Source organism: Schistocerca serialis, chromosome 5, assembly GCF_023864345.2.
Source record: "Schistocerca serialis cubense isolate TAMUIC-IGC-003099 chromosome 5, iqSchSeri2.2, whole genome shotgun sequence".
NCBI lineage: Eukaryota > Metazoa > Arthropoda > Insecta > Orthoptera > Acrididae > Schistocerca > Schistocerca serialis.
In genome coordinates this window covers 234,487,842-234,502,424 of record NC_064642.1, presented here as the reverse complement: position 1 = coordinate 234,502,424, position 14,583 = coordinate 234,487,842, and the positions used below count along the sequence as shown (strand labels likewise).

Genomic DNA, 14,583 nt, shown 5'->3' with positions numbered 1-14,583 from the left:
CAAGTTATGTTCTTGTTGTTCATTCACAATTGTGAGGGCTAAGAAATTTATGGATTGATTTGTTTCATGTTCTATTGTGAACTTTATTTTATTGTGGAGTGAGTTGAATGATGTGAGGAGTTCTTCAAGATCATCTTTAGTGCCATCAGATAAGAGTAGCGTGTCATCTACATATCTCTTGTAATACACAATTTTTTGAACAAGTTTATTTTCTCCTTTGAAGAACTTATTCTCTAAGTGGTTGATGAAAATGTCAGCTAGGAAACTTGACATGCAGTTACCCATAGCTAAGCCTTCTTTTATTGATTTTATTATTACATGAAAAGTAGTTGTGGGACAGTACTAGTTCAAGTAGATCTATCAACTCTGTAATTTCTGGTATGGTTAGTTTTTTGTGTGTGATGAGGTTTTTTCTAATAATTTCAATTGTCTCTTTAACAGATATGTTTGTGACAGGTTGATAATGTCAAATGTGGCAAATCTAGCTTCTCCGGGGATTTTTACATCTTTGATGACTGTTGTTAGCTCATGTGCATTTTTTATTGTGTATGTGGTTTCAAAAGTGTAAAATTCTCTGAGGATATTATTTAATAACTGTGAAAGTTTATATGTAGTTGTGTTCTTGGAGTTAACAATTGGTGTAATTGGAGAGTTCTGTTTATGGATCTTTGGCTATGCTCTGAGTTTGGGGGCAGTGGGATTCATTAATGTGAAATTTTTTATTTGTTTATCAGACAGAAGGAAGTTACATTGGTTAAGCATTTTCTTCAATTTTTTCTGCAACTTAGTGGTTGGATCATGGTTCAGTTCAGTAATGTTATTTTCAGAGAAAAAATTAAGAGTTTTGGTAATGTAATCATTTTTATAAAGGATGACCGTGGAATTCCCTTTACCTGATTTCACAACAAGAGCATCATGTTCATTGAGTTTGTGTTTCAGTTGTTTCAACACTTTGTTTTCTTCAAAAGTTGGGTTGGAGTGTTGTTTTGCTTTCTTCTGGAGATATGTCGTCAGAAAAATTGGATGCGTGGGAAACTAACTTTTGCTTAAAATGACGCGCAGTGAAAAAAACCACGCATGACGTTTTAATTTATTGCTACTTTACAACCAATTTCATTCGAAAAACAATTTGCAAACAGTATCACGAATTTCAGGGTCAACTGAAGAATGGGATACAAAAATGGTTCAAATGGCTCTGAGCACTATGGCACTTAACATCTGAGGTCATCAGTCCCCTAGAATTTAGAACTACTTAAACCTAACTAACCTAAGGACATCAAACACATCCATGCCCGAGGCAGGATTCGAACCTGCGACCGTAGCGGTTGCGCGGCTCCAGACTGAAGCGCCTAGAACCCACGGCCACCACGGCCGGCCTCTAGTAGTCACTTGTGTAACAATTACATCTGCAGCAGTTCAGCCATTGATAAGAACTGCAAGTTATTCAAACAGTTAAGGATTTGATGCATTTTTGGTATGGTTTAAGTGCTTAAAATTTGCGTGAGAGCACTTTCGACTTGGCGGTAAGCGACGCTACGCTTGTAAAAGTCTGGGTCTGCTTATTCGCCGATTCGCGCAGTCGGGAGGAAGTGCCGTACAAACCGCTGGTATAAGAGTCTCTTCGTGCAGCAGATATGAGTAACTTTACCATTGTTAAAAAAATATTTGCGCCTTGCCAGTGCATTTCTTTCGGTGTATTCTTCTCATGTGAAAAATGTCTGGGCAGGTTTCGATATGACGGACTGGAACATTCCTTGTTACATTCAGATAGAACCCAACGTGTTCTTTAATCAGTCCCCCAATTCATTTCGTGCAACATGCGCCAAGTTAACTTTCAAGGATCTTTTCGCTGTGAGTTGCAACTCCGCTTTGACGAAGCAGTCATTACTGGAAGAGGTTGAACTTTGTTTTCGTCTTCTCTATTAGTTTCAGTCTTTGTGAGTGAACAATTGTGCGTCCATGGTGCTTTCCTTAGCCAACCCAGTGCTTGTTGAATAATGTTGATCATTTAGTTATTACAGCCTATTGGTAAGGAACTACAGTGTTCGATTTCATCTCTGTTCCACGTTAAATGTAATTCAGAAGTACGCTCAATCTTTGTGAATAAATGTTTAGTTCTTTAAACTTCGCTACAATGGGCATTCCCGCAAACCTCCCCTCCTCCTGTGATCTCTTACATCACGTAATCTGTAAGAGAGAATTACTAGGAAATATTTAGTAAAATGTATTCCTTGACCGATCGATTTAAAGCAGTAGATTTCCGATGCGTTTTTCTTTGTGGTGGAAAACAGGGCTAAAATTTCACTTGATATTCACGTAACGTTAGACGGTTTGGCACTCAGGGACAAGCAGACAATAAAAAATACTAATGACTGCTCGAGAGGAAATTGGCGGCTTCGAAACTTCCCTGTTACGGGACAAAACTCGACCCACCACAAATTTATAAAACGTGGGGGCGTCTTTTAGCTCTAGCCTATGAAGGGCACAAATGGTAATTACTGTAAAAAAAAGGTGAAACTTATTAATGTGCCGAATAACAAAGAAATTTAGTGTGTGTTGCTTGATGTGAATCCGTCTGTACAATGTTGATAAATTGTACAGCCATAGTCAATAACTGTTTTTTAATACAAAAAAACTCAGCAGCCGTACCCATAAAAGTAGCGATGGGCAAACAATACTTGGGCTCGAACAATCTCGAGATTTCCCCTTGCTCCACTGTGCTCGATGCAGTACTGATCCAGCTCGAACAATCACGCGACATATGACTCGCGCGCCACGAGTGCAAACGATACGTGAAGCACCACAAACTAGCCACAACAACAAGCTATAGTTCTGCTTAAAGTCTGACTGTTCGGTGATGCTGAGGAGGAAATAGCGTTAAATCCTACTACCGGAAAAACTCCTGTTGCATTTGAACTAATTTACAGCAAAAGTTCTCTTGTGGTATGTAAGTATATATAAAAATATATGCCAGTTTTTAAGTAAATCCCAAAGCTTATCTTTAAAAAGGATATTACTTGACTCTGAAGCGACCACAATATTTGATTTGGTTATTAGAGACAGTTATGTTTGTCAGGTGCGTCTCAAGCATTTCGATCCCTGATCACTTGCCAAATGGCCGGCCGGTGTGGCCGAGAGGATCTAGGCGCTTCAGTGTATTCGAATCCTGCCTCGGGCATGGATGTGTGTGATGTCCTTAGGTTAGTTAGGTTGAAGTAGTTCTAAGTTCTAGGGGACTGATGACCTCAGATGTTAAGTCCCATAGTGCTCAGAGCCATTTGAACCATTTTTTGAACTTGCCAAATAAATCATATTAAATTGTCGGTAGATGTAATCGCAAGAATTAATTACAGCAGCAAGACTTTTTTTCTCTTTATTTTTATTTCATCCTACCTCGCCACATATGTGCGAGGAGCTGGGCTGCCAGCGGTACATTCAACTCGCTGTTCAGCCAATGAACAAGTAAAACTAACAAAGACAAAGAAACACTAACATAAAAATGACTTGTTTTTCAAGTGGATTACAAAAATGTTCATAGATGAACTGTATGGAAATTTTTATACAGGGTGGGCAAATAAAAGTGGCCCGAACATTGTGAAATCACTTGTGGCGGCATGAAAGGAGGAGGAATAGAACTACAGTTACTTCCAACAGCATGGAGCAACTACCCATAAAGATGTCCGAACCTTTGAGCATATTTACACAATCTTCACACCTGACTGCGTTGTTATCATATGTCAGTCTGGTCGCTGTCCAAGCTGGCCACCCAAGCCACCTGATATGTTAGAGAGCGATTACTTTGTGTGGGGAGCCCTCAAGTCTAAGGAGTATCACAACAGCCCTCGTAGTCTTCAAGAACTGCAGCAGAATATTTCAGATGACACTGCAGAAATTCCAGCAGTCCGCCTTCAGCAGCTTGCTGACCAGAGCCCAAAAGAGCCAAGAGATGAATGGTGGTCACTTTGAACGTCTGCTATAGTCAGGTTAGTACTGTATTTCCTTTTCTCTGCTGTTTTTCTTTGTACCCTGGAACTCAGTTCTGTGGGCCACTTTTATTTGCCCCACCCACATACAATAAATGTGGCTTTCTTCTTTTTCAGTTAAAAACAGTAATAACAACACATACAAGGAGAAACAATAAGAATACATTTCAAAATCTAAAGAGTGATGTAAAATACTGATTTTAAAAAGAGGCACTTCACTGTCACTAAAACTGGAAGCACTTGACCTGGGAAAGATCAGCTGTTATTCAATGCGAGATGGTTGAGCATTGAGGAGGGTATTAGGGAGGAGACATAAGGATGGAGGACTGATCCATAGTACCAGTGGAGTAGAGTGGATGTTAGGAGACAGGAAGGGAGGAGTAGATAGGGGTATTGGTAAGGTCACAACATGAAGGGGAAAGGGGACTTGAAAGGAGGGGGGGGAGGGGAAAATGGATAGGGAGATACAGAGAAGTGGAATGGGTGGGGTAGTTTGTAGGATGGGTAAATGGACTGCGAGAGCAAGAAGGTTAAAATTTGGGAGGGAATGTGGAAAGTGTGCAGGTATAGGGTTGGTCGGATATGCCAGGTGAGGCATGGCAGCATACTAGGATTGAAAACTGGAGGGGAAACAATACGTTATTGGAATCAAGTTTCCAGGTGGTGTAGGTTGTTCATAGGTTTTACTGTGAGGAGGAGAGTTGGGAATTTGATAGGGTGGTAAACGATACATGTGGGGGAAGGTAAACAAATATGGAAAGCGATGTCGAACACATGGCATTCAAGAATCTGGAAGGACTTCCAGAACTTAGGTTGAACAAATATCCATGCAACATTTTCATAGGAGAGGATACGCTGGATCAAAGTTTTGCAGGTGTGGAGACAATGGAAGGTGCAATCTTCAGTACCAGCTTTTTAGTAGTTTTAGTCTATTGTAGGCTTTCTGTTAGTTGGAAAAGCGCTCATGTTAGTTGCTGCTCGATGGTTAGTCCCAGATATTTTAGCGTATTACTTAAGTGGATAGGATGATCGTAAATGGTAAGACAGAAGTCATGGAGGCGGAAGGTGTGGTCGGTTAGTCCTACAATTATTGCCTGGGTTTTGGAAGATTTGATCTCGAGGTAAATTGAGGTGGATTTGGAGGGATCGTTGGGATTTCTGAAGTGTAGCATAGACGGCAAGGACAGCAGTGTCATCAGCGTGCTGATGGAGGTGGACAGGTGGAAGCAGTTTGGGCATATGAGAGGAAGGATGCAATAAGGAGTACATAATTAACTGGAAATGCATACGTCTGGAGTTTGAAAACGAGACTGGAATATCATACACCACTGTAGGCTTTCTCTAGAAATGGAGAAAAAAATAGTGGATTTACAGGCTTTGAGCTGGTGGGATAAGAGATGGGTGCAGGAGTTGGTCGTCAGAGGAGAAGGTGGGATGGAAGGTACTCTGGGTAACAGGAATGTGGTGGTGTTCGTTCAGGTGTTGATGGATGTGTCAAGAGAGGATGGATTCAAAGATCTTGCTAAACACTAAGGTGAGGCAGATGGGGCAGTAGCAGGAGGTATCACTAGGGGGTTTCTGCAGTCTGAGGAAATGTAGGATTTTAGTTTTCTGCTGTTCAGAAAAATAACTTGTGAACAGGATAGTGGTATAAAGGGTTTGAATGGTGACTAACAAGGAGGGGGACATTTTTTGAGGTCTCAATAGGTAATGTGTACATGACCATGGGATGCGTTGCACTTTCTGTGAAGTACTTCTTTTATGTCATGTGCTGCGATTGTTACATCTAATTCTGATTGTAGTATGTTGTCCATGTATTGGAAGCTGGGAGCCAAGGGTGGGAAGGAGGGGCCTGACTCACTGTAGATATTCTGAAGCATGCGGATTTCTAAGGAATGATGGGAATTCTGTTTGGGGACCACTGGCTCTTCTGTGACCTCAGGGCCAATCTGCATTGTCACAGCAATGAGGGTGGGGTGATGGGTAGGAGGCTGGGGTTGTTTGGATCAGTAAGTGTTGCTGAAGAGAACAAGGGACACGTTAGGGGCAAAGGTAATGCATGGGATTTTTGAGGAGGAGGCCTGACTTGAAGTTGGGGTTCGTGGGTTTAATAAGGCCTGAATCTTTGTGGGGTATGGTTTTCGGTGATTGGACTGTGAGGGACGTATTTCCTGATTTTGCGAGTGAGGGATCTTGTACTTTGGAATTTGCGGTCAGGGCAGGATAGGACAAAGGTGTAAACAAACAGGAAGAGAGTGCAGGGGAGGGAGTGGTGTCCACGTATCCAGTGAGATCAGGATTGATTTGTGGTTTTATGGCTACAGCTCTGGTAGTGTGCTCTGTGTTAATGGTCGGTTCTGTGTTAGGGCACTTCTGTGGTTTCTTTACAGATAGTGGGATATAGGGGGGCGGGGCGTTGGGGAACTGGAGAAAGTGGGATATGTTGTGGCGCAGGTCTTTCCATTTGGCTTGAGTTGTCCCAGTTGCTTTTTGACTTGATGTCAGGTTCTGTGGCTCCCAGCGCTGTCACTATAGCACGACGAGGTGTTATCTTCCCTAGTGTTGGAGCATTGGGAAGAGATCGGTATGGGATAAGTTGTAAGTGGGCGATAGGCTAAGGAAGTGGCAGAAGGTGGCGAAGATATCGTGGGAAGGTAGGGTAGGAAAAGAAAGTGACTGGAGATGGTGACAAGATTGTGTGAAGTGGATAGTGGACAAATAGTGATGGACTGGAGAAAATATTCCGCGTGGGGACAATTGGAGCAGAGGGAGAGGTAGTATAAATGATTCAGGTAGTAGGAGTGTCCATAGTGGGACAAGAGGACAGGGAACAGCTAGTAAACGACGATTACCGGTGACGAAGTGTCGCCGAGATGGCAGGGGACACCCAGTGACGTGGTGCTGACGACAGCGGTGATGGCGGCGGCGTTGACGAAGACGGAGGCGACGAATTGACTGTGGCGACAGCGGCGGCGAGACGGCTGCGGCGGCGGCGATGGCGAGACTGTGAGGTAACTGCCGTGGAGGCCACGACAGGGCTGCAACGACAACGACGGCAGTCCACAAGGCGAAATTGGCAGAGTGATGAGATACATGCACACAGGAGACTCGAAGATACGAACTAGATACACACGACGGATACCATTTGCGAATTGCAGGAGAGTGTTCCAACCAGTCTACTCAGGAAAAGGAGCTCGGTAAATGCACTCTACTGTTTTAACACCATGGGGTGCCCTAGCCAGTCAAATAGCTGGAAGGAGTGAGGGATTCCAACCCTTGTATGAGGAAGACCCATCTCAGAGACTGTATAACAGATGTCACTAGATTACGTGACGAGGAAAGCTCGAAAATTTGGTTGAATTAAGATTTTGATCGTTTAGTTGTTTAACATACAGGCTGTACTCTAGCACAGAGCATTACTAATGCTAAGAAACATCGTGTAGGTAGTACCAAGAGATGTCAGTAGATCGTAGTGCGATCTAAAGCTCGACCGAACCCAAGTTTATGGAGCTGTGACGTAAGCTGTGCGAGCATATCGAGTCGTGTTCAAGCACAGCATAACCTATAATAGTACATGACCAACCTATAATAGTATATGACCACCAGACAACGCCGCTGATGCAGCATGGGCAGTGAGCACGTCTCCTAGTAATCAACGTCCGTTGTTTGGATTAAGATGAAGCTATCCCCACATAAGAAGGGAAAGCTAACGTCAACGCTGACGTGACTGCAGCATAGCTTGTGATCACTCTCAAATCGTGACACGAGGTGTGCTCTCCAAAGTGATTTGCGATCAGAGCGCTCTCCAACAGCAGGTTTTGGTGACACCTAGACCAACAGCCACACAACATCCGAAAATACACACACGTCAAACAGCTGCATTAACTTCACTAGCAAGTCTTGAAGATACACAGAGAACGATTTGGAAGCCTCAGTAGATTCGAAGATGTCTAATATGTCAAAAAAGAGCTTTAAAATACTTCATTTCCTCCCTGACGAAATGCCTCTCAGCCTGAAACTTATTTCAACAAGTGTACAAAGTTTCCAGCATTTGTCAGGAACGAAAATTGATTTTCGTTATGGTATCAAACATAGCTCCCAAAATTCTGTAAATAATACTCTCTGATTACACCATAAGTATACAGGGTGTTTCAAAAATGACCGGTATATTTGAAACGGCAATAAAAACTAAACGAGCAGCGATAGAAATACACCGTTTGTTGCAATATGCTTGGGACAGCAGTACATTTTCAGGCGGACAAACTTTCGAAATTACAGTAGTTACAATTTTCAACAACAGATGGCGCTGCAAGTGATGTGAAAGATATAGAAGACAACGCAGTCTGTGGGTGCGCCATTCTGTACGTCGTCTTTCTGCCGTAAGCGTGTGCTGTTCACAACGTGCAAGTGTGCTGTAGACAACATGGTTTATTCCTTAGAACAGAGGATTTTTCTGGTGTTGGAATTCCACCGCCTAGAACACAGTGTTGTTGCAACAAGACGAAGTTTTCAACGGAGGTTTAATGTAACCAAAGGACCGAAAAGCGATACAATAAAGGATCTGTTTGAAAAATTTCAACGGACTGGGAACGTGACGGATGAACGTGCTGGAAAGGTAGGGCGACCGCGTACGGCAACCACAGAGGGCAACGCGCAGCTAGTGCAGCAGGTGATCCAACAGCGGCCTCGGGTTTCCGTTCGCCGTGTTGCAGCTGCGGTCCAAATGACGCCAACGTCTACGTATCGTCTCATGCGCCAGAGTTTACACCTCTATCCATACAAAATTCAAACGCAGCAACCCCTCAGCGCCGCTACCATTGCTGCACGAGAGACATTCGCTAACCCATATAGTGCACAGGATTGATGACGGCGATAAGCATGTGGGCAGCATTTGGTTTACTGACGAAGCTTATTTTTACCTGGACGGCTTCGTCAATAAACAGAAATGGCGCATATGGGGAACCGAAAAGCCCCATGTTGCAGTCCCATCGTCCCTGCATCCTCAAAAAGTACTGGTCTGGGCCGCCATTTCTTCCAAAGGAATCATTGGCCCATTTTTCAGATCCGAAACGATTACTGCATCACGCTATCTGGACATTCTTCGTGAATTTGTGGCGGTACAAACTGCCTTAGACGACACTGCGAACACCTCATGGTTTATGCAAGATGGTGCCCGGCCACATCGCACGGCCGACGTCTTTAATTTCCTGAATGAATATTTCGATGATCGTGTGATTGCTTTGGGCTATCCGAAACATACAGGAGGCGACGTGGATTGGCCTCCGTATTCGCCAGACATGAACCCCTGTGACTTCTTTCTGTGGGGACACTTGAAAGACCAGGTGTACCGCCAGAATCCAGAAACAATTGCACAGCTGAAGCAGTACATCTCATCTGCATGTAAAGCCATTCCGCCAGACACGTTGTCAAAGGTTTCGGGTAATTTCATTCAGAGACTACGCCATATTATTGCTACACATGGTGGATATGTGGAAAATATCGTACTATAGAGTTTCCCAGACCGCAGCGCCATCTGTTGTTGAAAATTGTAACTACTGTAATTTCGAAAGTTTGTCTGCCTGAAAATGTACTGTTGTCCCAAGCATATTGCAACAAACGGTGTATTTCTATCGCTGCTCGTTTAGTTTTTATTGCCGTTTCAAATATACCGGTCATTTTTGAAACACCCTGTACATGTTAATATCATCATCAAATTTTCTCTTTCAATCTTGTTTGTATTTAAATTTATCTAAAAACTACGCGTTCACTTTGTAATGGTACTTGAATTACGTAACCATTACGGCATCTCACCTCAACCTCTCGATATCAGCAATATTCTACTGTGTTTCTGTAAAATAGGTAACATATTTCTGTGACAATATTCAGATTTGATTTCATTAATGTAGAGGTACTTCGATACATCGATATGTATATATTGCAATGATATTATTCTTATGTGTAGTCTTCCTTTTGTCACTATGATCATTGACGTACTTGTAACACTGGTTTTTGGGCGCGTAAGCGGTTATTGGGGAGTCAAGCTGTGGTCGTGATGTTAAAAAGACGCAAATTGTAGTCAGTTTATGAAATGTGAACTTTAACAGTGAGGAAGATATTTTCAAGTATGTTTTATATTGTGAAGTGATGTTTTGGAACGAGTTACGTGATATTGCAACTAAAGTAATAAAAAAGAATCTTTAAGAATAGTTTATGAAACACAACTATAAAACTTTTGAATATCGCAGAATAACACCTAGGCCTCTTTGCATCCGAGCTTGGAATCATCACTACCTAGATTTTCGACGATTGAGCCACGAGTTCACAACAAGACCAGCGTGGGAACACGAAAAGATGAGTGCCTAGTTTATCCATTATTTCAAGAAATGACTTTATTAACTGTGCTCTAATGACACCTGCCACATAACATAACTTTGTTGTTGCCCGAAAATGCAATATTTAGCAGCGTGAGCAACACTACAATCATAATTAATTTTTGACATTTTTGTGGTAGGGTTGTTAGAACTTCTACACAATTAGTGGTGTAGCACACAGACATTATCACAGTAAAAGTTTGAAGAGGTTTATATTCCCATCCTAACTTTTACACTTACACGTACAGCTGCACTTTAAACCATCAAAATACCATTCCCTACCTTTTAATTTAAAAAATCATGCCAAAACGACTGTTTTAAATGTGCCAGTGCTCTAGAAAGCTTTATTCCAATATGGTATGTCTTCCAACGCTACCCTACAGGGCACAGGCACTACTGGGCACCACTCACCACTTGCACGCAGGTGTACTGGTATAACTTACCAGCCAGCGACCTTTTTACACGTATGTGCGAAACATTTGACCATCCCTATCAGCGTGTACTCAGATGGTGCAGAACTGCCACATAGACTGTGGTCAAGTAGCCTTAGTGCCTGCAGATCAACTGCTTACCACCCCTGTCCACTTGCACCCACGTACATCTAGCTGCCCGCCTGCAGGCACGCAAGCTGGCTTCTGTTCGGCCTGTGTTGTAGAAAACAACCTACCATCAGAGGTAGGATAACGAGTTTCATTCCACTTCTGGCCGGCCGTTGTGGCCGTGCGGTTCTAGGCGCTTCAGTCTGGAACCGCGTGACCGCTACGGTCGGAGATTCGAATCCTGCCTCGGACATGGATGTGTGTGATGTCCTTAGGTTAGTTAGGTTTAATTAGTTCTAAGTTCTAGGCGACTGATGACCTCAGAAGTTAAGTCGCATAGTGCTCAGAGCCATTTGAACCATTTTGAACCATTCCACTTCTGTAACTTTGATTAGGGCGTAAAACGTAGTTCGAATAATATTCCTATGCACTGACTGCAAGCCTTACATCTTAAGTAAAGATGTGGCATGTGATCTCACAATGCTAGGTTGATGAATGTAATGAGTGAGATTCAGCCGCACACACCACAGTAATCCAACGGCAAATTTTAACAATTACGCATGGGTAATTGCCATATGGACTTTGTGATAGCCTAGATGCGTCGTTAGTGTTAAATAACCGGGAAATAAATAACTAACAAAATGAGTCAGCTGCCAGGGACTGCATAGAAGTTCTATCCCACATTCACCTAGTTGGATTTCTTCCCGTTACTTTGCTTCCTCTCTGTCTTAAGCGTTCTGAAAACTGAAAAGTTCATTCATCAAGCGCTTTTCGCTTTTATTGACAAAGCCTCGTTAATGGTTATTGGTATTCATTCGAGTAAAAATGGTTCAAATGGCTCTAAGCACTATGGGACTTAACATCGAGGTCATCACTCCCGTAGACGTAGAACTACGTAATCCCAACTAACCTAAGGACACCACACACAGCCATGCCCGAGGCAGGATTCGAACCTGTGACCGTAGCAGCCGTGTGGTTCCGGACTGAAGCGCCTAGAGCCGCTCGGCAACAGCGGCCGGCCATCACTACTAGATGATACTTTTGGTTCCTTTGGTTTTTAGAGACTGAATACCACTTTTGCCTAAGGGCGACATATTCGAGTCATCTTGTGTTCATTGTTCCATGTGCTGATCACAACTGCTTCTCCTTTCATGTTAGTAGAAGCCGGAATCAAACTTGCACCGTTCTCATTCACTTGTTTCATTGTCTTCAAGGCTTTTTGATATCTACTTTTCGGTCTTTGCGCATGATTTCCTTGCACAGTTGCTTTCTTGATTTTAAATGTGTGCTTGTTTGCAAGTTCAAAATGGTTGAAATGGCTCTGAGCAGTATGGGACTTAACTTCTCTGGTCATCAGTCACTTAGAACTACTTAAGCCTAACTGACCTAAGGACATCACACACATTCATGCGCGAGGCAGGATACGAACCTGCGACCGTAGCGGTCGCGCGGTTCCAGACTGTAGCGCCTAGAACCGCTCGACCACTCCGGCAGCCTTTGTTTGCAAGTTATGAAATTCTTTTGCGGATGTTGGCATTTTGAATTAGTGTTGTGTAGTGTCTTGATTTGTGTTCTTCTGCATACGAGTTAGTGCCAAACAAAGCATTCTTAAGTAAAACTGTTTTTAAGTCTTCAACATACAAAAAACGTCATTTATTCATAATGTTCGCATCGTCTTGCGACGGTTAACAGCTTTCTGTTTCAGTTAGTGAAACGTATTTTGTAAAATTTTCTGGTGAACGTTTGAGCTACGTAGGGAAGCCAAATGGATTCGTGTAACTAGTTGCAGTCACCTCTCATACTGTTAGCCATACAGTTCGTTATCAGACGTACAATTCAGTATACTTTTAAATCACGTTAACGTTCGACACTTCTCAGTGTATTAAGTGTTGCCTTATGTATTTGAAAATATATTTAGGAGAAAATGCATAAATTCACTGACTTCGTACCGAACTTACTTCTGTCATATGTGACGTACAGATAGGAGTCGTTTCATGAACGGAAGATCCCAGTGGATGGAGTGCTCTAGAACAGCCTTCATATCGCTTCGTTGTAGCCTTCGGTTGCTGCAAATGTGTCGCCTGTCACTGCTAACGAATTAGGAATTACTCAGGCATAGGGCAGTTGTTGGTACGAGGGAAACGAGATGCACGTCTAAAAGTTGCGGAAAACTAGGAAGAAGGGCGAATCTCCATTTCAGCCCTTGCCAAAGACGCATCTGTCTTTTCCGTGACTGAGGGCAGGGGGGGGGGGGGGGGGGGGGGAATTCAAACCAATAAACTGGCACTCGGCCCAGGATGGGTAAGAATAGTGTCCCAACACTAATTATTGTCGATCGTCTGTAATGCAAATAGAGGAAATTCATAATACTGACACTGTTCTTTAAGTTTTAACCACAAAGTAGCTATTAAAGCGGAAACATGCGGATATCCGCGTCCGCGCATACCTATACCCATGTCGTACTTGAGTGGTTAAAGAGTAGTGATTGATTCGGCAGTGAAAGTGGAGGTCTAATATGATCACGTGTGAGGTGTGAGACGCCGGGGTGTGTTTAGAGGACTGGAGCAGCCTCGGCGGGTATCCAATTGTGATTCTTCAATTTCTCCAGGCGTATTTTACGACGAAATAAATCTCGGGTGAACAGCCTGGTGTGAGTGTGCATAGGACACAATATTTCGGCAATCGACCACGTTGCCATCATCAGGTGCCAAAATATTGTGTCCCATGCACACACACACCAGGCTGTTCACCCGAGATTTATTTCGTCGGATATCCAATTCCTGGCTGTGGTCACACGGCGTGGTGATGGGGCTACTTCCCTCCCCAGCACTGCAGCCGCTGCCGCGCACACGGCAACGGCCCCTGGCGCCTGCCCTGGTTGTCAGCCTGTGGGGGCAGCCACAACAACACGGGAGGATTCGTAGCACGGCTTCCCACTCCCCGACAGTGGATCTTTTAATAACCACACAGACGACGGCGCGGCAGAGAAAGTTTAACGGGCCGGCGAAGCTGTCGAGGAAGAGGGATTACAGCAACAACTTGCCTCAAAACGTAGCCTACAATGTTGTAACAACCGGCGCTCTTCGTACATTTGCAGATATAGTTGTATTACGTGTAGTAGATTGCTTTGGTGTACGGCTGAGAGTACGCAGTATGCTAGTATTATCTGACTTTCTTTCCAGTTCCATTCGCAGATGGTACACGGGAAGAAACTCTCTGAACTCTTTTAATGAATTTGAAAGCAATATTTTATCTGCAGATTCTAAAAATAACCCCGAAAAATTTTGGTCATACGTAAAATCTATGAACGCTACAAATACTTCAATACCTTCTCTTGCTGACAGTACGGGTAATGTAACTGATGATGATAAACAGAAGGCCGAAATTCTAAACCTAGCTTTCAAAAACTCGTTTACGGTAGAGGACTGCAGCACCATTCCCCCTTTCAATTATCGAACAAACGCAAGGATGACTGACATAGTGTTTAGTGTATCTGGGATTGTAAAACAGTTAAGCTCCTTAGACGCCAGAAAGGCATCTGGCCCAGACGGTATCCCCGTAAGATTTTATGTTGACTATGCTACAAATATAGCACCATTCTTATCCATCATCTATCAGAGATCATTGGAACGGCGGGAAGTTCCACAGGACTGGAAGAAGGCCCAGGTCATAGCAATCTATAAAAAGGGT

The 14,583-nt window shown here is 43.3% G+C and overlaps 1 protein-coding gene across 5 annotated transcripts in view; it reads right to left on the bottom strand.

The window, feature by feature from the left end:
- Positions 1-14,583, bottom strand: part of LOC126482386 (peptidoglycan-recognition protein LA-like) — a 554,285-nt gene that overhangs the window by 95,240 nt on the left and 444,462 nt on the right. For 3 of the 5 annotated variants that reach the window (XM_050106487.1, XM_050106486.1, XM_050106488.1), the window contains one exon: positions 6,836-7,021. The exons of the other annotated variants lie outside the window; for them this stretch is intronic. In XM_050106487.1, coding sequence (XP_049962444.1) covers positions 6,836-7,021 — 186 coding nt within the window. The remainder of the gene's footprint in view (positions 1-6,835; positions 7,022-14,583) is intronic. 5 annotated transcript variants of the gene reach the window in all.